Source organism: Paralichthys olivaceus, chromosome 22, assembly GCF_024713975.1.
Source record: "Paralichthys olivaceus isolate ysfri-2021 chromosome 22, ASM2471397v2, whole genome shotgun sequence".
Lineage (NCBI taxonomy): Eukaryota > Metazoa > Chordata > Actinopteri > Pleuronectiformes > Paralichthyidae > Paralichthys > Paralichthys olivaceus.
The window spans coordinates 6351089-6376860 of NC_091114.1; the positions used below are offsets into that span (position 1 = coordinate 6351089).

Consider the following 25772-nt stretch of genomic DNA (forward strand, 5'->3'; position numbering starts at 1 on the left):
AATTACTTTTATAGAGCACTTATTTTGCCACACAAAGTCCAAAGTGCTGCACAACAAGAAAACAAATGGTACAGAAATAATAATAATTGAGATTATAGAACAGTGATAACCTGGAACCCCAACTAAATTCAGGAATATTCCTCCTGAAAAAAGTATGTTTTTGGAAATGCCTCAGAACTCCTCATTTTCTCAGGAAAATCTGAAAATCAATTCTAAAACAAACAGGGATCCAGTGTAAAAACAGTATAAAACAGGTGTGATGTGATCATGTCTCTTAGTTCTAGTCAAAAGCCGAGCTGCTATATTAATCACTGCTCTGTATATTTTAAGCAAGAAACAATGCTGACATGGAAGTATTGCTATGCATTGCACTAATTATCCACATTCCTGGCCTTTTTAGCATAATGATGTATCATGGTTATTTCATTGGGGGCATTCGGCAGCTCATTTGCCTTTCTTGTGTTTGCCTTGATTGATGCACCCAGACATGCATCCTATTTGTGTGTGATTGTGCTGTCAGTAAATGCATGATGGGCTCACAACATGTGCTTCGATCCCTTTTGTTTGTATGGATCATTTGAGATGATGACTATCAGTGGCCTTTGGCTGCAGGATGAAGAGTAATTGTTCCATAATGTTGTGGTATAAGCCCTTAAACACAAATGCAGCATATTACAGCAAAGAGGCAAAAGCAAAATCATTTTTGAACAAGTGAAACTGTAAATCATTCAAAATGTCAACGGCCCAAATCAACATTCATATTCCTTTACATTTTATAGGCCACTTTCAGATGAGATAAGATAAACTTTATTCTTCCCATGCTGGAGACATTCACCTGTTCCTGCAGCAGATAGTCAGAATGAGGCCAACAGCAAAACAAGTGACAGTATAAAAATAGAATAAAAAAGGCAATAAAAATATAAAATAAGATAAAACACATAGAAACTGTATGTAATCTACACCTTTTCACCACAGATTTATAGAGAAGTGTACTTGGGTAAAGTGCAGTGGCACACGATGATTGCTGAAGGATATATTCTGCTGAAGGATATATTCTGTATTTGTGCATTATGTATAAGGAGATATAGTTGTATACATATATATGCATATATAGACTGTATAAGTATATATGTATATGTTTTAAGGATATATATTGTTGTATATATCGTTGTCAGGGCCACAGTGACAGTCATTGCATCATGTCATTTTCTTAATGCATCACCCTTTATCTATTTTATTGTTATTTGCATTATAGTTTTAAGGAAAATGTGTTCAATGTTGGGGGAGAGTGTAAATTGTCCACAATGACTTTGCCACAAGGTGGCGTCTTATCCAACGATTGGCTCTTTCTACAAAGTGTTGGTATTCTGTTTTGTGAAGTGTGGCCATGTATTTTTGTAATGGTTCATCACCACGAATTAAATGTGTGTGTGTGTGTGTGTGTGTGTGTGTGTGTGTGTGTGTGTGTGAGTGTGAGAGGCAGAGAGATTGTGAGACTGTGTCTCATTCTGTGTGTCTACTAGATTCACAGATCTATGCTTTTACAGATTTGTCTACAAATATATGAATCTCACCGCACTTGCATATTACACTTTTACAGATTCTTTACACATGTACAAATCTGAGTATGCACACACATATTCAGTATGTTCACATTTCCAAATGTCAGTATGCATTGGTGGATTCTTTTGCACATTTACAAATCTTATTTTACCCACAAGGACTGAAATCTCTACACACACACATACAAATAATATTGCTACAATATTGGCCCCATACATTGTACCCTACACATTTCCATGTCTTGGCAATGCAATATGAATGAAGGCGCATTTTGATCCACTACTGTTGGATGATTGGTGTGGTTTGTCAAAATTAACAGCTGGTGGCACTCAGTCTCCAGTCAGGTACCGTTGAACCACTGCAGATGACATAGATGACATAATTAAAGCAGTGAAAAAGAAAACATGGTGGAATCTTCACATTGCATTGCATCTGTTTTCATTGCATGTCGTATTTTGCTCAATAGACACATCAGCATTTTTGTGACACATATATATTTATATATGACATTATATATGTGCTAATTGTGATGCATCGTATACTAAGAAATTCCTGTGACTATATCTTGGGTTCTTGTTGAAGTTCCCACGGCAGTCAACATACTGAATATTTGTGTTAAGTAGATGCTGGGAGCTAACTGTTCTCAAGTGTGTAACCTCAACTGTAGCGGCTTAATTGATGAGCTTACCAGTGTACCTGCCTTTAATAAAGCTCTAATCAGGAGTCCCATTAGGATCCAAGAGCCTTTCAGTTAATGGGCACTTAAATAGAAAAGATTTCGGTCTTTGGTGGAACAATTGAAGATACTCAGCAGTGATCATGAGAGGCAAATGCTGGCTAACCTACAGTGTCCCTGCTCATAGTAATGAAGGAACACGTCTCTGATGTGTTTTGAATCTTTTCTGGATGACGACTAATACAGAAGAACAAGCTCAATCCACACAAAACCCTCAGCGATAGAATCAGCTCATTGTTGGTTGTAGTCTTTATCTGGGATTTGTGAACAGTAAGAGAAATGGAGAATATTTAAAGAAGGCTTTAATACCAGGCATCATGTGTCATCACTTGTAATCCAGTTACGGGTGTGATTCAGATTAGGGTCACCTATTGCACATAGGTGACCCTAATCTGAATGCTGCTGTTACTGTAAGTGGTTTTCTGTAACATTCCAGGCTCAACGGCATAAGACAGCATAAATTTCATTAAAGCCCCTTTCCCACTGGTCAAGAATCTAACACCTGACAGGTGCTAAAGCTTCAGATGCTATTTTTGATGGAAATGGGAAATGGGCACTGTTGCCTCCCAGCAAGAAGGTTCCCAGTTCAAAGACATGCAGTATGGTGGATAGGTTAATTGGAGACCAAATGGACCTTAGGTGTGAATGTGTGCATGAGAGGCTGTTTGTGTGTGTTTGGCCCAGCGATGGGGTGTACCTCTCATCCAATGTCAGCTGGGATTGGCTCCAGCTCCCCCCTGGTTTCTGGATGCCAGATGCATCAGAGAGACTGGGCAGATGAGCCGTACTGACATCAACAACTTATACTGCCACTCCCAAATTCAATTCAATTCAATTTTATTTGTATAGCGCCAAATTATAATATACATTATCTCAAGGCACTTTACATAGAAGGTCAAGACCTTAAAATCAAATCTATGCTGTCTTTACAAAAAGGCGTATTATAAACTTACAAAGTCTTAAGGTGCTCCTCTATTAGAAAAAAAAGAAATATATATATATATAACTTTGGCTCTTTCTTGAGATCTGTCTCCAAGAGTCCAGTCTCACAGATATTTTGTACCCACCTCCAGTTATTACTCCACAACACTAATGTCATCTTGTCTCTCTCTCCTGTCTCTTTATACCCAGGCTTCCTCAGCACTGGTGATCAGTCTGCAAAGGGAAACTACGGCCTGCTTGACCAGATCCAGGCGCTGCGCTGGCTCAATGAGAACATCGGCCACTTCGGTGGAGACCCAGAGAGGATAACCATCTTTGGCTCCGGAGCAGGGGCATCCTGCGTCAACCTCCTCATCCTCTCGCACCACTCAGAGGGTAATTGAAGATCCTGTGTTATTTGCTTGTTCTGGTAGAGCATCCATTTTTATTCATCTGTCACCTCAACCATCCATTTGCTTTTTCTTCCTGTCTGTATCTTTATATTCAGAACATATGTTGACACAAAAACGTTGTTTTCAAACCAAAACAATCTCTGTCCACACAAGCATTTTGTCTCTGTATCATTTGTAATCCCTGTACATACTAACATGTCTCAAAACGTGTTACCCTTGACTACACTTGACATGCGTGTGCCGATGTACACAGGAAGCATTTGGTTGTTGGTCGCAGATTGCTCGAATAATTGCTCATCTCCTGCACATGTCAAGAGACCTGAACTGCACAACAGTAGTGTTTCCAAACTTCTCCATTTAAGCAGCTCTAAAATTCCAGAGAAGTATGGACACCAGGCGTATCTGTACTATTGATGTTTTTTCAAACTAAAAGGTAGTAATGTGGATGTAGGCTCAGTATTTAACTAATCTTTACTTACACAGCATTATTGTTCTTTATATAAGCTGGAAACTGATGGCAAGGCGTGTCTGATTCAACCTTAACAATGCATGTATGTTCATGTATTTGCTGTTGGAATTAAATTTGTTCCTTTCCTTTGGCCATGGTGGGGTCCATGGTCAGATGGAAACTCAGCTAGCAGCATCCAATTTAGAAATCATTAGGTCCTGACACCTGTATGCTCAGGGTTAAACACTGCTCATCCGTTGAGTTGTGGCGTGGCATATGAGTTTGTCCGGATTTCATCTAGTTGGATGTCTATGGAGGATAAATGACACGGGAGCTCCCGCATTACCGCACATTACCTGACTTGACAAGCGCTCTCTGTTAACGGTCCACTGCTCTACAGCAGAGAGGTTTTATCCTACATCTATCTGACCTAATGCTCCCCATTATCAACAACACACCCTGAGGGGCTAAGTGTTAACATTGCACCACCAAAGGAGAAGAGGCCTGTGGTCCAGTCGACTTTGATCTGAATTGAGATCAGTGTGGCTGACGACCCGCAGCCAAATGGTCACGCACTCATTGCTTTGATCATGTCGTTCTTAAAGCTGTCCTCCTCCGATCGCATCTTCTCTGTTCTCCGCACCACTCGTCGACTCCCACTCACTATCTCTCTCCTCTTTTCATCTTCCATCTCAAACACGCGTAAACCGCAAAGGACAGCAACAGGGAAGAAATGGTGGGTGAAAAGAAAGAGAGATTAGAAGGAGTATGTTCACACAACCGCACATCTATTTCAATCACCGTTCAGTCTGTGCGTGTGTCTGTGTGTGTGTGTCTGTAGCACCAAGCAGAAGTCTGACATGTCTCTAATTTTAACTCATTCTATCTGCATAGATGTGCCCTGAAAACAAATGTGTGTCATCAAAGCTTGAGTGAGCATCTGTCCACTGCCATCTCACAGTGTCCATATAATACATACTCATTAATTAAACTGATGTCTGTTAACCCTTCATTTTAAACCAGGCCCACCCAACCTTTATCCTCTGATTGGTTAAATCCCCCCTAAGAGCCCTCTGGTTATATATTAAGTATGACAGTGGCTATAAATTGCTTTTGACTTGTATCTGCAAAGAGCAAATACAAATAAAAAACTGAACATTTTTACAAAAGAATTGCATCGTTGAGGATAAACAATTATGCATATATTAACATTGCATGCTCTGCTCACCAGGCTCAGTTGACAATATTAGCACATTTGGAATGAAGAAGGCAAAGTTGTGAAGAGTAAAGAGTACATGCAAACAATTGTGGAGCATGAGGAAGAGTAGTGCATAAGACAGGTTAAGTTAAAAGCTAGCCTGACTGAATAACAGATCATCCATCCGCCCTGTATTGCTGCACTGCCTCTTTGCTGTGGGAGTCCACTGCCCCCGCCAAGAAGGGCAGCACCACAAACATCTGGCTTTTGTCTGCAATGGGAATGGCTTCAATCTGCATTCATTCCCGGGTCAAATGACTCTGCAGTTGACACAGGTTTTTATTTGCACTGATGGAAAGATGCCATCCAGTTGAACGTGCTGAGTGTATTTTTTACAATGCACAACTTTCAGATAAGTTATCTTTATTTTCACTTGATCAGACTTGATCCCAAAAAATCTGAGCTTATTTTTAGATGGTGACAAAGAACGAAACTGTTCTAGTTGAGCAGGAACCGTAACGGAAACCTTGTATTAACCCCTTGTCTTCTGTCACTGACACCCAACCCCCTCTGCTGCCTGTCCACTCAAATGGCTCTGCTTTGTCATCACCCCATCATCATCGTCTTCGTCATCATCAGCATCTAACGGTGTAACATCAGCCCACTAGACGCGGCCTGTCTGTCATGCAACCCCCACCCCCCCACCCCTCTCCCCCATCAGCGTTGCCAGGTAAGGAGGCTGTCATCTGCACCCGCAAGGGACACCGATCATGTCAACAACACAGCATCACAAATCAAGCCCGACAGCAGACATGTGCAGGATGGATAGCAGGATGGCAATGGCAGACAGGATGGAGGGAGGGACTATAAGTGATACTGATATGATGGAGGGTTGGGGATTAGAGAGGGGATGTCGGTATCCTTGGTATCCAGTGTTTAGGGAAACACTGGGAGAGGAGGGAGGAATGGAAAGGTCGAGGTTTGCTGAGGTAATGTTAGAGAAAGAGAAAAGAAAACTCTCTAACCTGGTATATTTTAGAACAGAGAAGTAGCTAGGAAGAGGGAGGTATTGAGAAAGGGAAGGCAAGAGGCACATGGACAAAGAAACTTATTTTGAATGAAATAATATCCAGCTCCCACTTCTCTGTGTCTGTCTCAATGCAGATATGTGGGTATAGTTGTCTCCGAGCTACTTCTTACTGTAATTGATTTCCCAGGGAAAGGGGGGCTCTGCGGCTCTGCTTAATAATTAACTGACCGTTCTAGCGCCCATGAGAGGCTAGAGAAAGAAAAAATAGAGCGCAAGCTGAAACGAGTCAGGCAGGCGGCCCCTCGGCGGCCCACTTGAGTGGTTTAAACAGCTCAGGACACGCAGAACTAACAAGACAGAGAAAAAGAGACACCAAGAGAAGGAGACAAACAGCGGAGAGAGGAATGAGGAAAGAAAGAGGGAAAAGTGGTCTTTCCAAATCTCAGCTATAGGCTTACTCTCTGCCTCCATTTTTCTGAGTTACAGCACCATAGCAGGCTCTTTCTGTGATATTTTCTGTAGTTCCATTCCTGATCTGCCAGTTTTGCTCCAGTGACAGTGATGAAATGAAAATAAATTGACTGCATCCTTTCTCATTCAAAAACTGACGTTCAGTCAAACAGCTATACAGGTCATCACCCTGCCGGCAAAAAGGCAAAAAAAAAGTATGATGTTCAAATTTTTTGCATCACTAGAATAATTTAGCTTCTTTTTCATCTGTCCTTTTTAGGTCTGTTTCACAGGGCCATAGCCCAGAGTGGAACCGCCATCTCCAGCTGGTCTGTCAACTACCAACCCCTAAAGTACACTAAGATCCTGGCCCGGAAGGTGGGCTGCACCTACACAGAGACGGCTGACCTGGTCGACTGCCTGAGACGCAAGAACTTCAGGGAGCTGGTGGACCAGGACATCCAGCCAGCCCGCTATCACATTGCCTTTGGCCCTGTGGTGGATGGCGACGTGGTGCCTGACGATCCTGAGATCCTTATGCAGCAGGTGAGGGAACATAAAAAACAGGGCCTCAGTCTGTATGGCTTCGATGGTTAAAATCATTTACCAGCAGCTCAACAACACAATTGTGGGAGGGCAGACTTTTCATATGCACACATACAGAGTGTGAGCATGAGTTATGCTCTGGTGGTGACATTTACCAGTTGGTGTGAACTCCTGCTAAAACCCCATGAAAACTGCTGTGGTCATGTACACAGGCCTATGGTGCACAACCTTTTTTGCTTGTGATCCTTCAATACAAGTATACCATCACCGGGGGGTGCAAGTACACAATGTGGGAGCAGTTCTCAGCTTCACTGATATAGCTTAAATGTCTGGAAAGCTTGTTTTTCAAATAATGGAAAAAACGATAAGAAATAGTCCAAACTATTTTGTATTGGAGAATTTCATTGTATCTTTTTTCCTTATTTCCCACTTCATCTTCTGACCTCCAGGGTTGGCATCCTCAGTGTCACAGACGCTGGATGAAAAATCAAACAAGTGTCACTTTTGCAGATATTTTATTACATACATTTTTCAAGGGACCAAAGGAAAATTGAGGATCTCTGAGAAATAATTAGACGTGAGCATTTGAGGGCCAAAAATGAAGCCTGTCCCAAACAGAGCTCTTGTGCATTAATTAACACTGTGAAAAACTCCATGCTGAAACGCTGTTGCCAAAAACCTGCAGAACGATCTTTAGAGCTTATGTTTGAGGTATTTATCCTCGTGGGATGATGGAGTCTGGTATTAAAACATAAACTTATGTCTTATTCATGCAAAGAGATGACACGGTGCAGGTTAACATTTCCTGGCATGAATATCACATAAAGCTGACTGATGATAGATTCATGTAATCAGCATCATCTGCATCAGCACTTATTTCCCTTATTGCACCACCAGGGGGAGTTCCTCAACTACGACATCCTAATAGGAGTGAACCAAGGTGAGGGGCTGAAGTTCGTGGATGACAGCGAGGACAACGATGGCATCTCAGCCGCGGCGTTCGACTACACCATCTCGAACTTCGTTGATAACCTCTACGGATACCCTGAAGGTCTGGAACGCCAACTCATTCATTTCTGTTTTGACTCATTTGGAAATAAAGTTGACTTTTTTTATTTATATATATTATACATATCCATGAAAAATTTACTTAAGAACACTAAGTAAATTTGTTACATCCTACCCCCTAAAGTAGATGTCACAAAACACACCACAGTTCTACTTTTTAAATAGGAAGTGCTTCTTTTTTGCTATGAATATAGTTACATTACTATATGCTCTCAACAAGTATACATCAACAGCAGCTTCCTGTCGAAACGAACAAACATGAGCCCCGAGAACGAATCAAGCCAGACAAGCATACTAAAGATACAGCTTATCATTGAGATTATCCGTCACTGTGGTGGGTCTGCGTTGTGGCCTTTCAGGCTCTGTGGGAATTAATGCTGTCTCTCATCATCCCCCAGGCAGCCAGCTCCCAATCACAGTGCTGTTGTTCCTCACAGATCAACCTGCAGACCCTTCACAGTGGGCCACAGTCAAAATACAGGCACATTTGGATAATGCAGTCACGCTCCATCTCAAGTGCACGTCACTCATTCTGCTCTCCGAGAGGCACATCCGCCGTTTTTGTCTTTTCTCTTTTTCTCGACAAAACACATACAGCACTTGCAAACACACTCACCACTGATATATTCATTTATATTTATATCAGTCATTCCAAATAATTAACAGGTACATGCAGGTTTTTTAAACATGGGTAAAAAAAAAGAAGAAAAAGGCAATTGACTGGGAGTGAGTCCGATTGCAGACAAAAGCCAGTTGTTGGTGGTTGTTAGTGGGTTTTTTGACCAGTCGTAAAAGGGTTTTACTTTTCTTCCACCTTCAGCATCCAATCTCTTTAGTCCTCTCCCTCAAAATGTTTCATCCCTTTCATTACTTTCCTCTGAGCTGACCACATTTTCTCTATTATTCCTTTACCCTTATTCTTATTTTTCTTTCCCTGTCACTTTTCCTCTCCCACATCTTATCCTCCAGGCAAAGACATCCTGAGGGAGACCATTAAGTTCATGTACACCGACTGGGCGGACAGGGACAACGGAGACATGCGGAGGAAGACCCTCCTCGCTCTGTTTACAGACCACCAGTGGGTGGCACCAGCAGTGGCCACCGCCAAGCTACATGCTGAGTTTCAGTCCCCGGTTTACTTTTACACATTCTACCACCACTGCCAGACGGAGACGCGACCTGAATGGGCTGACGCCGCCCATGGAGATGAGATACCGTACGTGTTCGGTGTGCCCATGATCGGTGCCACAGATCTGTTCCCGTGCAACTTCTCGAAGAATGACGTCATGTTGAGTGCCGTGGTCATGACTTACTGGACCAACTTTGCCAAGACTGGGTAGGCCTTGCTGATCATTTTATTTCAGACTGATATATGTTTTTAATTTATTCATCCTTTGTGGTGCTTCAGGGTTTACCAGTTAGCACCGCGTCTCATCACTAGTAGAGTTAAAGGGTTTGTTAATAAAGATGCGCGTCTACAGCTGTTTTCAGACATGAACCCGGGAGAACTCCACATTCAGGCAAGGGGCGGTGCAGCAGGTGGAGGCAGGACTTAAGTTTAAACTCCCCAGCAGATCATGTGTTTTAGTTTAACAGCATCAGCTCTTATCACCAAAAGCTCATGAATCTCACAGTTTTTTGTCTGTGTCTTGTACACACCTCTTTTCCATCCAGAGATTTGTTTTTACATTTGAAAAGTCATCAACACACCTTGTAGCTTGTGGTGAATCATCTGGAGAATTTCCTGCTGTTTGATCAAACAGACTCATTCTGAAATTCTCTAGAGTTTTTAGTGACCGGAGAAACTCTGGAGATAATCCTCTGTGGGCACGGCCGTGGGAGGGCGGAAAAAGCCAGAGCCTCTCACTCGGACATTTGTCTTTTCACATACAGAGAATGTCTGTAGGATCTCTGGAGTTCGGTGCATGTCTGAAAGCAGCTTATGATTGGGGGCTGATTTCTCAAGTAGACTTATGAATAGTTTAAATCTGACAATCTTGTTTAAATCTACACAGTGAAGAAATCCTTATACCAGATTGATTAAGATCTTGACCTGAAATATATAACTGAGATTCCTCCTCTGTTGTCCATTAGGGATCCTAACCTGCCAGTCCCGCAGGACACCAAGTTCATTCACACCAAGCCCAACCGCTTTGAGGAGGTCATCTGGACCAAGTTCAACTCAAAGGACAAGCAATATCTCCACATAGGCTTAAAACCTCGTGTCAGAGACAACTACAGGGCCAACAAGGTGGCCTTCTGGCTGGAATTAGTTCCCCACCTCCACAGTCTACATGAGGTGCTCTTCCCCACCACTACCCGCTCACCGGCAGGCCCTCGCACAGGAAATACCGGACCCTGGCCCAGGACACCGGGCCCTCGCACCACCCGTCACCCCTACCCTACATTCCCCTCTGAACTGGAGCCCGAGGGATCTGAGCGTCCACACCAGGACCTCTTCCCTGGAGACATGCGGGACTATTCCACTGAGCTTAGCGTGACAGTCGCCGTGGGTGCATCACTCCTCTTCCTCAACATCCTGGCTTTCGCCGCCCTTTACTACAAGCGTGACAAGCGACACGAGATGCGACGCCACCGGCTGTCTCCCCAACGGGGCGGCCCAGCCAACGACCTCGCTCACAGTCAGGAGGAGGAGATCATGTCCCTGCAAATGAAGCACTCAGAGCATGACGCGCACCACGACATGGAGCCTCTCCGGCCCCATGACATCCTGCGACCCGCCTGCCCGCCCGACTACACGCTGGCGCTACGCCGCGCCCCGGACGACGTGCCACTGATGACGCCCAACACCATCACCATGATCCCCAGTACCATTACCAGCATGCAGCCTCTTCATGCCTTCAACACCTTCCCCTCCACTGGCCACAACAACACCCTGCCCCACCCCCACTCCACAACCAGGGTATAGTAGGGACTGCCCTGACACAGCACCACCCGAGGACCAGGAAGACTGGCTGTGCTACTGATCCAGGAGGGAGGCCTCTAGACACAGGCCTCTCTGCTCTCTTATGCTCTTACTCCTCATGTGCTGTCAAACTTAGCAGCTCCCTCTACTGGCGCCGCGGGGAGAAGCAACTGAACTGCACGGCAGCAGATGATCAGTTGGGGGCGGTTTAGATCTTTTACAGATACTGTTTTCAAAGAAAGTCTGCTGTTTCCAGACTAAAGCCCTCTGACATTTGTCAAAGGGACATGTGCTTTTACTTTTGTGTCATCTCTCTTTTCTCTCACTGGTGTATTACGTGCATATATCGTTCTCTTTTCTACATCTGTGTCTTATCCCTGCTTTTGTTCCTCTCATTCAAAATGCAACTATCTCTCTCCCCTTTGCTCTTCTGTACTGAGCTTTAGGAGGAGACATTGAGTGCATACAGTTGGCATAAAGCTATGAAAAGACAGATATCTGATATTTTGTTCTACCAGCATTCTTGGTGCCAAGTATGTACTTCTGTGTTTGCTTTCTCATCAAGGGAGGGAAAAAAACAAAACTAAAGAAAATTCTTGACTATTCCCATTTACTGTCAACTAACAGATGCTGTGTGTTCTCATGACAAAGTGCCAAACTGGCCCTGGATTGTGTTTTTATTTCTTTTTTTCAATCATTTGTTTAATCGTTGTTTTTTGTGGAACGAATTTTTTCTGAAAATATAGATATAGAGAAATGATATTATATATAGTTATATATAAATGTGTACAAAGGAGAAAGTATATAAATGGGGTTTTCTCAGTGGGGATCTATGCATGAATTATTTTTAAAGATGATGGCGGGGGATAGGACACTGTATCTGTCAATGCACGTTTCCCAAATCTACTCAAAAACCACATCGGTCCGCTTTGGATATCAGTCTGTTTAACCTCACAGAATGAGAGCATCACAGGAAATCTTGAAGTAAGTCAAAAAAAGAAAGAAGAAAATCCACCTCTTCACCTCCCGGCAATCATTTCTTATTAAAGAATGAGTCATTCCTGCAAATCTCAGAAGATGTTAGAGTCAAAGCAACAACTGTGAACACATTCTTCCGTTTGTTCTTTCCTTCATAATCTCATTCAGGGGAATTTCTCTAAACCGGGTGATGCAAGGCTCCAACAGCTATCCCATCATGCAACTGTAGCTACTTCCTCTGTCCATCTGCTTTTTTTTTTTTTTTTACTAAAGTAAGCAGATCTGTTGTTGAAGCTGGCGTGATCGACATTATTTTTGTATTTCAGCGAGCGTGAGAAACAAAGCGGAGCCCGACAGCCCCTTTGCCCTGATACGTGCACTCTTCTTCTCCTGTCTGTGCCCCTGATTGCAGCACATGCATATTCTCCTTTACATTGGCATAGGTGCACCCTAATTAGACAGCAAGGAGATAGAAAGGCAGGAAGATCCCCATGGTAAAAACGTTGACTCCAGAATGAGCTCCCTCCCGCTGCCTCCACTCTCTCTCCCCCTCTTCCTCCATCACTTCTTCCCTCCCTCCCTCCCCCTCATCAGGACTCTAGCTCTGTACATCAAGACTGACACCCACGCTGCAGTGATCGCCCGCAACTACCCCACTGTGACCACGAAACTCCTGACTTCACTGTGTCAGCGGCGCACCACACGCCATTGCCGACCTCAGTTCGGCTCCACGATTACCCTCACACCCGAGGGTTGGCTCACGAGGGGTGAGTTTTCGTGAGCTCATGGGTTGTAAATGAGAACTCCTAAGCACACTGAGGGTAACCGGTGGGCCTTCACAGCCGCTGCAGGATGAAAACGGGGCTCAGATCTCCGACACAGGGTAAAAGCAACACACTTGATAACTGATGTTTCTGATTCCTTTCTTTTTGGGGGGGAGGTTAAGGATCTCAAATAAAACTGGAAAATGGGTGATTAAAACAATTAGTTGACTGAACTGATGTGCTGTCATTTGAGCCCACAGGAAACCAATGATAGCTTCCATCCAGTATGAGAGAAGTTAGTCACCAGTGTTGTCTTGTGTTTGTTTGTTTTCTATGATATTACTGCCTACCAGGGTGGTGTGGGAGAGATATATACAGTGCCCGGCTGCTTCTGTCAAGAGATTTTGTAAAAGGGAAAAATGTGCACAATGTTAAACACAAGACAACTGCCTCAGGTGTGTCGCAGGCAGTGCTCTGGAATAGAGGACAGGACAGCGGCGCAAAGGAAAGTGCGCGCTGTGGGGACGAGACATCGGGAGGAGATTGGATACAGACTCACAGCCTTAAATGTATCAGTTAATATCGGAAGAATGAAAGGAGAGGATGAAGCAAGTGAGGAAATTCAAGGGCATGGTCATCTTTCTACCCACAAAGTTTGCCACATCGCTACTCAGTCTGATGGAGGATCTGTGGGATCAGATCCACGTGAACCCTTTTCTAATAGCTCCGGGGCGTTGTGATGAAAACTTTGCCACAGCACGGCTACAACGACACGGCTGGAGGTGAAAACCAGGTGTTCAGTTTGGTCTGTTTTAATTCCTTTGTCTATTTTGTAAAGCAACACTTGAGGGCGCTATTTTGGCAGATTCACCACAGGTCTGCCCAACAGGAAACAGGAAGAAAAAAGAAACCAAACTGGGTGGCAGGACAGAGACACACAACATCTGGTGGAGGATCCAAACTGTACATTTTTAAGTGTAAGAATCAAACAGACAAAATATTTGTAAATATTAAGTTTCTTGTTTGTTTTTCTTTTGTTTTTCTTTATGAGTGAATGAATGAACTGCTTATTTTGTGACGACAAAAGACAACAGGTGCAGTTTGCAAAAAAAAAAAGGCGTCAAGCTCGAGGCTTCAGATTAGTTGGTGAGTAGAAGATGCTTGCCACCAATCACTTTTCATTTAATTCTAATTCTTTCTTCATTGCCCACTACGACATGGGCATTCTGTAGCACCGTCAGACACTGTAGCAGATCACCCCCACTCCCTTGCAGAGAGCACATGACAGAGGGCCTGATGCTATAGTTAGCATTAGCTTTTTTCCATTTAATATTACTATTTTAAATTTGAAACATGCTACTAAAATCTGTGGTTTGCGATCAGCGAAGCGTCGTCTTGTTCTTTTCCCCTCATAATTTTGCATCATTTTATTTTTCAACGATCCACCCCTGATGAATCTGTGCTGCGTGATTGGTGTGGCATCCAGAGGCTGAAATACTGAGGAAAGCCAGCTTTGCCTTTTGCCAGCTCACTGATTGCCAGTGTCACAGTCAGGACTTTTAAAAAGTGGTCAGTTAAATGTCAACTCACTTCACATGTAGCAATGTTTACATGTTGCCACTTAACCACTCGTGGGACAGACATGAGGGCTTTGATACCATTAGATGCCTCATATCCTCATAGAGCGACGCCATCACACATGCCGCCCAGCGTCTCTCTTCCACACACTCTGTTTGCGATGTTTTATGGAGGTTGTGTTGATCTTACACTGATGCGATGTAGCAGAAAACAGTATTGTGTTCCAAAAAGTTGAGGGAAGGACAAATTAGGCCAACAATGATGCTTCATAGTGGGTCTGGCCGTATGTATGTGGACACACACTGGGCCTATGTAGCTCACTGCGGCCCTGAGGCTCGCACCGCTCCAGAGCTGCGGTCGTCCAACTGAAACCGTTTCAGTGAAATGCGGAGACTTAACGCATGTTAGTGACTTCTAGATCCTGTGTCATGTCAGTGATGCGTGAAAGCACGTGGTAAACAACCCACAATTACAAACACACACACATAAATCCTCAGCTTGCGAAGTTGCACCTGTTGTCTTGTTTTTAAATTCTTTGTTGAATTCAGATACCCAAGACGAGACGAAGAAAATGTTAAATAATGGAGTTTAAGAAAAAAAAGATGATTATTAAAAAAGTACAGTAAAACTATATAAATAAATGAGGTGATGATATTTCTGTTTACTTTAGAAGTTATTATACACTGTATGCTGTGATTCTGATCTGGGAAACATTAAAGACATTCATAGCCAGACTGCTGATTTGGTTTCTTTATTCAGTCAGTTATTAGATATGGAAAAAAATCCTATAGATCCATCCGATTCCCTTCATTATTAACAATTTGACAAGTTAACATGAATCTGGTTATTTACACACCCAGAGAAAAATCATTATTATTTTTTACACAATTATTTTAAAAAGGTGTATCAAATGCTACAGAAGTCACTCCAAAATATTGTTAACATTTCTGCAACTGCAACACAGACTGTTTCAATAAGTGTTGTCTGCTGCAACATTTTACTTCACCACTAGATGTCACTAACTTCTACACACGGAACCATGAATGTCAGCAGCAGTGTTCAACTATGTATTAGGGCCTGAGTGCGACAGTGCAAAAACTTTATTGAAACTCTATGTATTCGTGAAACATGCTTGATGTCTGTGGTTATTTTAACTTCACCCCTACAGCCACTGATAGATCACATCCATCTCAAACCCACCTAATACGCTTTGTTGGCATGTGCAGTGTCGTTGTGACGCAACTTCTGCTTGTAATTTCCTCCTGAAACACCTGCAAACGGATTTCCATCTGGGTGTAACAGCTCAGAACAGCCTTGAGACATCAACAGTTCCCATGTGTCAACACGAATCAGCTGCTTTTTGTTAGGATCTCGACTGACAACGACAGGGAGCTTCAGTTGAGTGTATCCATCGACTTGTAGCGTGTGTGTGTAGCATGTTAGCCTGTTGCTTGTAATAAAAAAACAACAACCAGAGTTTATGAGAATGGTGTCTATTGTCCCCAAAGTGCTTTTTATATCATCATATGAATTTTCCCCTACAAAACTGCTAATGGCTAAGCTAGTTGCTCGCTTGGTTATCAGCAGTGATGTGCAAAATCATATTCCTTCGATATGAACATTGAATACATCAAAATGGTGAATATAAAAAGATTATAAAAGCATGTGTTGAAAAAAAGTGTAATAATAATTTATTGATACTGCTAAAATATCCATTTCATTTTTTATGAAATAACTACTAGATTGAATCTGGGGGATCTGTGGTGATGGGCCTTGCCTGTGAGACTGTGGAGATGTGGCCATCGGTCAACAGTCAGTCAACAGAAGACGTCAGACCAGCGTGATCCAGTCAGTCGGACACCAGACAAGAACATTTGCATCTGTACCCAGGAGGTAGGGCACACTTATTCACAAGGACACATAATGGAAGTCTTGGATCTCTAGTACTGGATCTGAAAATTCAACTGTGAAGGCAGATTTTTTTGTAGTTATTGTTTTCTATTAATGCAGTCATAACAAGAGATTATGACAAAACAATTACTGTGGCCTAAATAATTTATGATTACCAGGGCTGCACGATTTAAAAAAAAAAAATCATATTAACTATTTCCTTGCTAAGAATTGAGATCACAATTGAATCAAAAATGTTTTCAATATACATGATTTTTGCGCTCATTGGTCTGCTCAAGTACATTTGAGTCAGTACACAGAACCACAAACTGGAGAGTCGGTGGTTGCCGTGAGCGTGCTGTTGCTAGATTGATGAGTCCCATCCGCCGCTACAAAAGAGTGCTGGTCGCCTGTTAATTTAGAGTTTATTATTATTGAACATATTGCATGTCCATATCGCAGCAAATTCAATGCAGTACTTAATTTGGTCCTTAACAATACATATTCTAAGTGTAAAGTCGATAAGATGAACGGTTGGTGAGATATGTATTCCACATACAGCCAGACAGACAGATTTCAAGAATTTTAGATTGATGTACAACTTTAACCTTGTCTTCTGAAAAGTAACATTACATTGTGGTTCACAGAATAGTGTCTGAATTCACTTTATTGTTGTTTCAACACACACTACAATAATACAAGGTATATTTATGTTTAGAGATTCTGTTACAACTCAGTGCACATACACAGTGCACTCATAAAACTACAGCTTGGTTGAACCAATTGTCTTGTTCCACATTCTTTGTTGAATTCAAAAACTCTCAAGATATGACACGCGATTAAAATTTACTGTTCTCTTTTGACCAGATCGCTTGTTGTCTCTCAGCTCATATTAAATGACTCTTTGAGACTTTTTTCTGCCTGCAGATGTGTGATGGTTTTCCAGGTTGTAGGAATATCAGCAGGCTTTGCATTGTAAGCTTCTGCAAACTCATCATTGAACCTTGCCATTACATATTTCCAGTAATCTGATGCCTGATAGCTTCCATCTGGAGGAATTTTCCAGCCTGGGAAAATGAATCTGTAGTTATTGTAAGAGTGCCATTTATTGCTTATAGCATCACAGTCAAAATGGGTTAGATTGAGGAATCTTAAACGAGAGAATAATTGGACAATTTTTGCATTCTCAAACTGTTTTCTATGCATTGTAGCATAGGAGTCCCATTTACCTTTTGTAGCATCACAGTGAAAAAGGTTGTCACTCACCACAGATGACGAGCAAATGTCAGTGACTAGCTTTTTGGTGTCTTCCCACCTGTATCCATTCAGACCCTGTGGCCTATGCAGTTGAGCCGTATGCTCAGAATGGTCACCACCTCCTGACACACAGGCCACTGCACAGAAAGGACACTGTTTACCACATCCAATCACACTTGTGAAGAGCTCATTCTGGGGCTTGGCATCAAGGTGTTTAAGTATCTTCTCGATGTCTCTTTCTTTAAACTCTTTCCTCAGAGCTTGTTCCATTTCATCCACAAACTGTGTGAACCAGTCAGCAAACTGTTCCTGGTTTGCTTTCTTCAGGATCATGAAAGCACCAAGTGCATCCTGGGAAATGACCAGTTTCTTACCAAGTTCCTGACAGAAGTTGTTAATGAATGTTTTCAAGTCAGCACTTGTTTTCCTTTTGGCCTGGTAGATTGCATCCTTTATGCTGCTGCTACTTGAGTCAAGATGCTGTTCCACTAGCTCAAACAGCTTAGAACCATTTGAGAAGTGTTTCACTATTTGTTCGTGTATCCATTCCTTTACATAGCTCTCATATGAGCGGATATACCTTACATACTCCCTAAAGCTATCCTTTGAGAGCAAATCCAGTAAAATTTCATACTGGGAGTAGACTCTTGCGTTGAACTGCGATTGGTTCTTCATTTCACCAATGATATGAGGACCCAGTTTACTGTAGACAAAGTTCTCAACTGCCGGCTTCAAACATTGTTTGGTGAATTCTTCTGCCTTCTTCTGGGACTGGTCTCGTTGATGGAACACATCTTTAAAACCATCACAAAACTTTTCTTTGTTTTTGTTCAGGCATACATAAGGGTCATTCTCGCATAGGAAATCATCGTGCATGATCTGGAAGTGTCTGGCTGCAATGCCACAGATGTGCTGTTTTAGAGAAACTTCAAATTCAATGCCTATGGTTATATCCTGATTCTTTTGCAGCCTCTCATCAATTATGCGAAGGATCTCCTGGATGTAAGCATCAGAGTAGTTTTTAGTTGTTTTTGTATCTGCTTCAGGTTTTTCTGTTTTGACTTTTTCCATCACATACTGAGTGCATTCAGCTATGATGTTGTCAGCGGTATTCTGCACCCTGATTGTGGGATCTTGAAAGGGTAAGTAATCGCTCATCGTCTTTTTAACTCTTTCCATCTTTCCTTTGGCTTCATATTTGAAAGGCGTTCTGCCACAATCTTGCAGGCTTCTTTGACTCAGCAATTCACAAGCATGACTCCCTTTGGATGAGAGATTTTGTCTTAGGTAGTGGGAGACAGTGGTGAAGACATTTGTTGGCTCTTGTTTGGAAAAAGACAGTTTCTGTACTGTTTCATTCCACATCTTATCAAATTCTTGGTTCAGTTGTTCATCTCTCATCTGGACTTTTGTCTGTCGACATTTATCGATCAGTGCACACACTGCTTTTTCAATTTCTTTTGTGTGATTTTCCTTGATTTTCTGAACTTCTGTCCGTCCCTGTTTGATTTCAGCCGCTGCTGTGAGTTGGCTATACACAGAGTTCTGCATGTCTTTTCGAAGAGTCTTTGCACTGTTTGCAAATTCCTCTTTGTATCCTTCTACCAGATGGACATTGCCGTCTTTTTGCTTGAAATAGTTTTTCAGTTTTTCAAGGAGCTCTTTCTCCAATTCCATCAGCTTTGTGGAGACTTCACTTTTCAAACTCAAGATGAGTTCTTTTAAGCCAACTCTTTGAAATTTGGAAGCAGGTGTTCCTAAATTTGAAATGGTTGTTTCAGCATATGTAATCCACTTGTATATGGATTCTTTGAAGTCCCATTCCCAGTTGTTGAATTCTGTGCATAGCCTCATGTATGCATCAGCCACGAGACTGTTTCTGAAGCTGAAGATGAAGTTTTCATGCTTGACTGCTTTCCACAGGCTTGACATCCACTCTTTAAACTTCAAGATGTCATTAGCAGAGGACTTTCCTAGTATTTGGGTGATGTTTTTCTTGAGCTGATATACAGCTTCGCTGTACCCTGCATTGACTGGTGCCATTGGTGGGTTTCCATTCCAGAGTCCAGGAATGTACCAGTTCCCAGTTTCTGGATTGTACTCCATGACATCAGTGAAGCACTTGTTCTTTTCTTTCTTCTCCATTTTGGCCGCTGCCTGCGTCATCTCGTTTAACTGTTCCAAGAGCAGTTTCCTCTCTCGTAGGGTGTTCTCATTGGCTGCAACATCTGACACATTCTGGTGAACAAACTGACATTTAGGCTTTTTGCCCACCTCTTTCATCCTGAGAAACGCATGCACAACTATTTGGAGGATGTCCTTCATTTGTGTTGAATTCTCCATTGCAATATTGATAATGGTGATATCACTCAGCCCCACAACAAGTGTTGCCAACTCATTGTCATGCTCATGGCTATCATCCAGTTGTGCAAGCTCTGGTGACTTTAAGCCCTCAGTGTCAATGATAACCATGAAGTCACAGTTGAGGACTTCTCTGACATCTTCACTGATTCTGATGAGCAACATAAAAGCACCTCGGGTGCATCGACCACTGCTGACTGCAAACTGCACTCCAAACATAGTGTTAAGAAGAGTGGACTTTCCTGTGCTCTGAACTCCAAGAACCGTGACCACTAGTATCTTGTTCTTTGGAGACACCAGTTCATTGAGCTGAGAGAGAACATCACTCACCCATGTGAGAGGTATGTTGGATGCATCTCCATCTACAAGCTCAAGGGGAAATCCATCAAGCAACAATCCTGCACAGATTTTGGGCAGATGCTGTAGTTGTTTACGCGACAGATCGTGCTCTGGAAGGGAAAGTGAAGCTTCATAAATCTGACCCATTTCACGGAAGAAGTGTTCAGTTCCCAGTGAGCTGTTGGAGAGCTCTTTATCAATGACTTTGATGGCCTCTTTGTTCTCAGCATCTTTGCACTTTTCTTTGTACTCCTTCCTGAGGCCAGACAGTTTTTCTCGAGACAGGTTATCAAGGTTCATTCGCATCCATTTCAGGAAATAACGTCTCTCAATGCCTGGACTTGATATCGCATTGATGAAGCATGTCATGGCATCTGATATGTTTTTAGAGCTCTGTTTCTCCCGAAGTTCTTCTTTCTTTTTCTGAAGCCCTCCTTTGTATATTTCTATGTCTTCAGATCCAAGATTTTTAAGCCGAAATTCTTCCTTCTCTAAAATTGTCAATTCCTTCCATATTTCGCCATGCAAGGGAAGCTGATTGGTTTTGTATTCAAGGGTGTTCTGAATTTTTGATGTTACGGCATCTGCATTTTCCTTGGCAGTTTGAAACTCTGGACAGTCTTCATCAACCAAGATTCCCAATTCATGGGCAATGTCAGCCATCTTCTCAATGCACATCTTCTTCTTTGTGTTCTCAATAACACTGTTGACCATTGTCCGCAGATCGTTGACAAAGTCTGCATAATTTTTCTGCTTGGTCTTTGTAATGATGTTTTTAGTCAAGCCCAGCTTTGTTGCTACTGTTTTTAGAGCATCCATCCTAAAGCATTTGCTTTGTTGGTTACTGACCAAAAACATCTTCGCCTTGTGGTGGAGGTTGGTTAGCAGCTTGCACTCAGGGTCCAAATTGTCAAAGAACACAAACACTGCTGCAGATGTCTGACACAAGAAAGAAAACTGAGTTTCAAATGAAGCAATGTCCCCACGAAGGTTAGCTACAGCTACTGGCTCACTGAATATATCAATGGTTTTTTTGCCACAAGGAAGGTACCAAGCAATTTCAGTCAGTCCATTGGATATTCTTCTTGGGGTGTTACCACACCTCATATCATGGTGAATAAAATAGTCATGGTACTCTTCAGAATTGCTCAAAAGCTTATTGAGAATCTCTGACTTGGACATGGAACATTCCCCCAGTCTCACAAAAGATATCATTGGAAGTTCAGAGAGAACAATTCTTTCTTCAGTAAAGCCTTTGGATTGTAAAAGTGACTGAGGTCTGTAGGTTTTAACAATGTCTCTCATGGCCCAAAGCATGAGTTTGCACTGCTTTGTGTCACAATCTGGAAGCAGGAGAGGCACAGAAAACTGACACATGGACATTTTGAGGGCCATTTCCTGTTGCACAAAAGCATCAGAACACAGGAAGAGAGCAGTGATTACGTCAAGGGGGTTTACCATTTCACCTGAGTCTGGAATGTCACTCTGATTGTCAAAGTCAAATTCAGTCATTTCTGTTGCTCCTTCATTGGATGATTCACATTCTGATTGTATAGTTCTCGCTGTCACATTAACCATCATTAGTTTCTTGAAGAAGTACCATGGAAGATCTGAGTTGCACTTGACAGTTTCATCAGTGATTGCCTTCAGGTCAATCTGAAGTATTTCACTCAGTGATAGCTTCTTTGTGTAGTGCTGCTCCAAGCCCAGATCCTCCAACAAGCTCTGCAGTTGTCTCTCTGTGGGCATGAAAGCAGTTATTATTCAACCAATAATTAAAATGGCAATGGTATTCAGGTCATTCCTATAACTAGAGTTCTCTCAGAGCACATACCTCCGCCAAGGCTAATGCTCTTTCTTGTCGTGTTAAAGAGAGTGAAAATCTGGCTAGTGCATTTGGGAGGTTTGTATGATATGTGTTAAATAATTCATTATGTATATATGTCAAAAAAGGACAAAAAACTTGAAACCACTCATGAAAAATGTTTTCCACCCCTTTGCTGGAGCACCTTTTAAAGGTACAGTGTGTAGAACTTTGTGATATCTACTGTTGAAGTTGCATGTTGCAGCTGAACACCCCTCACCTCACCCTCCTCATCCAAACATGAAAAAGAACCTGTGGTAGCCTTTTATTGTCATAAAAACTCAAAAGGTGTTTAGTTTGACCAGTCTCGACTTATGTAAAAAAAACATGGTGTCTTCGATGTAAATAGGAAGTATTTGAATATAAAGGGCCTTTTCTGGGGTAAAGAAAACTACAATTCATATAATTTAGATGAAACGAACTAGTTAAAACATCATCAAGACCCCTACCACCCTAACCATAAACTGTTCTGTCTGCTGCCATCTGGCCACCGGTACCTCAGCATCCGGGCCCGCACCTCCAGGCTCAGGGACAGTTTCCTCCCCCATTTTTATGTCTTTCTTGCCAAGATTGGAACAAGTAGATCAATACCAAACACATTTCTGTACACTTGATTGGCTGCAATTGACCTTGAGGGCAGTTGGAGTTTATATAGCTAAAAGAATAATCTAGACCTAAAAGAATAATCTAGACCTAAAAGAATAATCTAGACCTAAAAGAATAATTTACACCTTCCTCGAGACAAAAAGGTCCACATACAATTTGAAATTGAAATTAAAAAAATGAAAAAAAATTCTAACATCCTTTCACTTCTCCTACTGGGATTTTGCCCATTTCATGCAAACATTCTGCATTTCTGCATCTGATTGGCTGATCAAGGATTTGTGACACATTGCAAAAGAAGTCAAATAGCCATCTAAAGGAGAAAAGGAAGGGTCATCCTGATTGACAGCTAAATGTACATCTAAAGTAGAAGCGTCTAATAATTAATAATAGTAAATCATTTTATTACACAAAAAGCAGGCTCTGGTGAAGCCAAAATGGCGAAGCTCGTGTCACTAAAACGAACAGAAAGGTCACATCAGGCAAACTGACAGAGTTGTAAGGGTTCTTTTCTTTTCTCCATGAATGTTTTTCCTTTTGGGGCTACACATTCTGTGCAACCTTGCAAGCGCCCCCCCACCACAACCAGGAAATTGTGAGAGTGGACAATCCCCCTATATTAGAAATTCTCTCGTGCAGGTGTAATGGCAACTTTTTACCGAATACTCTGCATGCCACAACGTTGCGTTGATTGATTTGGTTGAATGCACTTATCGCTTAAGGTATAATCATCACAACAAGCTTTAACTTGATGATGTCACAAAAAAAATAAAAAATTCTTACTGCTAACCCACAATATTTTTCATCAGGCAAAAATAACCAACCACCTCTGTGTTTAATATAATTGCTTCCTTGTTTTTATTTTTCATTTTACTTACTTGTGTGGACAGACTTGTTACTGCTTTAATAATAATAATAACTGTATTTGTATAGCACTTATCTGAACAAAGTTACAAAGTGCTTCACAAAAAAATGAAAATCCATGGCCAGAAGAAGAATAAATAATAATAAATAATAATATATAATAATATATAATAATATATATTATAATTATAATATTATAATATGACAGGGAGGAGTGGCTTGATGCAAATATTAACAACTGCTTTAAACTACTTACAAACTGCACAGTAAATGATGCCTTTCAATCAGAACAATAGAGTGCATGAGGACTGACCTTTGTGGCAGTTTCTATTGCTGCCAAGGTTATGATCAACAGGCGGATCTCCATCGCCGATTCCCTTGATAAATGAAAAAAACACATTTGCAAATGTGACAAATCAACTCATTATCCCATGCACATGAGCTTATAGTGACATATTTCCATTATATTTGTTTTTATCAACACAAAACATATAGATTAGCTGTTTACCTCCATTGTGGCTGTACTCCCAATCCTCTCACTTGTGCTTCTCACTGTAAAATAAATGTAAGACAATTCTGTGAGGCTTCAGTCCCCATTTGCAGTAAATATCCCAGCCTACAGCCGACTTGGCTGCAGTAGTGCCGAATCGGGTGTGTGCAGATCACATCAATAATCTACATCAACCAGTCTTTAAAATGTGTTTGTACCCATCTCACATCACATAAATGATTCTTGAAAAAAGAAATAAAACATCACAAATTTGTATTAATTCCGAACAAAGCTGTGTTATTTGTGTCATTATGCAGGTCCTCCCATCAGGCACATACGTAAAAAAAGACAATATAAAACAAATAAAACAATATAACTACCAAACTCTGTAATAAGCAACCTACCTTTTAAAGGAATTTACCAATGGCACGATTGCATTCTTTTGTCCAGGATGTTCTTTTGCAGTTACACCCGAGTTGCAGGTTATGTATTTCTGCCGATGAAAACACCACTCCCAACCACACAAGCCAATGCAGTACTGCTCTGCAGACAAGCTTTTTATAGTCCTCAGTGAGGGACTTTCACTTTCATTTTGACATGGTCACATGGTTTCCCAGAAAGAGACCGTTTATAGTAACTTGAAATCCAACTCTTCAGAGACTTTGATTGAAGACTTTGATTGTGAGTGCATGTGAAAGCTAGAAAATGTAAAACAGTCCCTCTCAGGTAGTACATGGGGCGTTGTTCAGGATATACAGTGAATGATTTACAGATGATGTATGATAAGGTCAAAGAATAGACTTTAGTAGCTGTCATTGCCATGCAACAACAGCCAAACCAGCTCACTAGACCCTGGATATTGTGTCAGCGAATGCATTTATCATAAGTGGTGGGGTCTTCCAAACTACCACAGTGCAGCTTTATTTGTGCAGTGCAGTTCATATGTAACTGAGAGGATGCCATGGGGAGAACCCAGTTAAATGTGTTCTGGAGAATTTGCAGAATACATTTGCTTTCCAGGATGGGAAGTTGTAAAATATAAATAATTGCATGATGGGTATTCATTCACTACAATAAAAAATACATCTATAATGTGGACATTGCAGTTGATGGAGGAGGTGAGCAGTGGTGTTCATTCTTTATTTCACTTAGATTTACCCGTCTAGAAGGTTTCTTTTGTTGTTCATGATTCATACATTCATCAACCTGTTGCTGTAGATAGAATGAATGGAGGGATGAATGGATTAATGAATCGATGGATGAATTGACGAATGAATGGAGGGATGGATGGATGCATAGATGAATGAATGAATGGAGGGATGAATAAATGAATGGGGGGCTGGATGCATAGATGAATGAATGCATGGAGGGATGAATAAATGAATGGGGGGCTGGATGCATAAATGAATGAATGAATGGAGGGATGAATAAATGAATTGGGGGGTTGGATGCATAGATTAATGAATGCATGAATGGATTGAGGGT

The 25772-nt window shown here is 41.8% G+C and overlaps 2 protein-coding genes across 5 annotated transcripts in view; one reads left to right on the plus strand and one right to left on the minus strand.

Annotated features, from left to right (window-relative positions):
- Positions 1–16239, plus strand: part of nlgn2a (neuroligin 2a) — a 188001-nt gene extending 171762 nt beyond the window's left edge. For all 4 annotated transcript variants that reach the window (XM_069518471.1, XM_069518473.1, XM_069518472.1 and 1 more), the window contains 5 exons: positions 3431–3616; positions 7040–7305; positions 8203–8356; positions 9343–9709; positions 10468–16239. In XM_069518471.1, coding sequence (XP_069374572.1) covers positions 3431–3616; positions 7040–7305; positions 8203–8356; positions 9343–9709; positions 10468–11302 — 1808 coding nt within the window. In that variant the 3' untranslated portion in view covers positions 11303–16239. The remainder of the gene's footprint in view (positions 1–3430; positions 3617–7039; positions 7306–8202; positions 8357–9342; positions 9710–10467) is intronic.
- LOC138406370 (up-regulator of cell proliferation-like) lies at positions 15355–25758 on the minus strand. Its single transcript, XM_069518466.1, has 4 exons — positions 24692–25758; positions 24306–24349; positions 24111–24174; positions 15355–22205 (listed from the first exon to the last, which is right to left on the minus strand). The coding sequence occupies exons 2-4, from the start codon at positions 24309–24311 to the stop codon at positions 17392–17394; spliced, it is 4884 nt and encodes a 1627-aa protein (XP_069374567.1). The 5' UTR covers positions 24312–24349; positions 24692–25758; the 3' UTR covers positions 15355–17391.
- Between the last annotated feature and the right edge of the window lie 14 nt (positions 25759–25772).

Coding starts and splice junctions, on each gene's coding strand:
- LOC138406370 (XM_069518466.1), bottom strand. Junction 22,206..24,110: donor CAATAGAAACTGCCACAAAG/GTCAGTCCTCAT, acceptor TCATGCCCACAG/AGAGACAACTGCAGAGCTTG.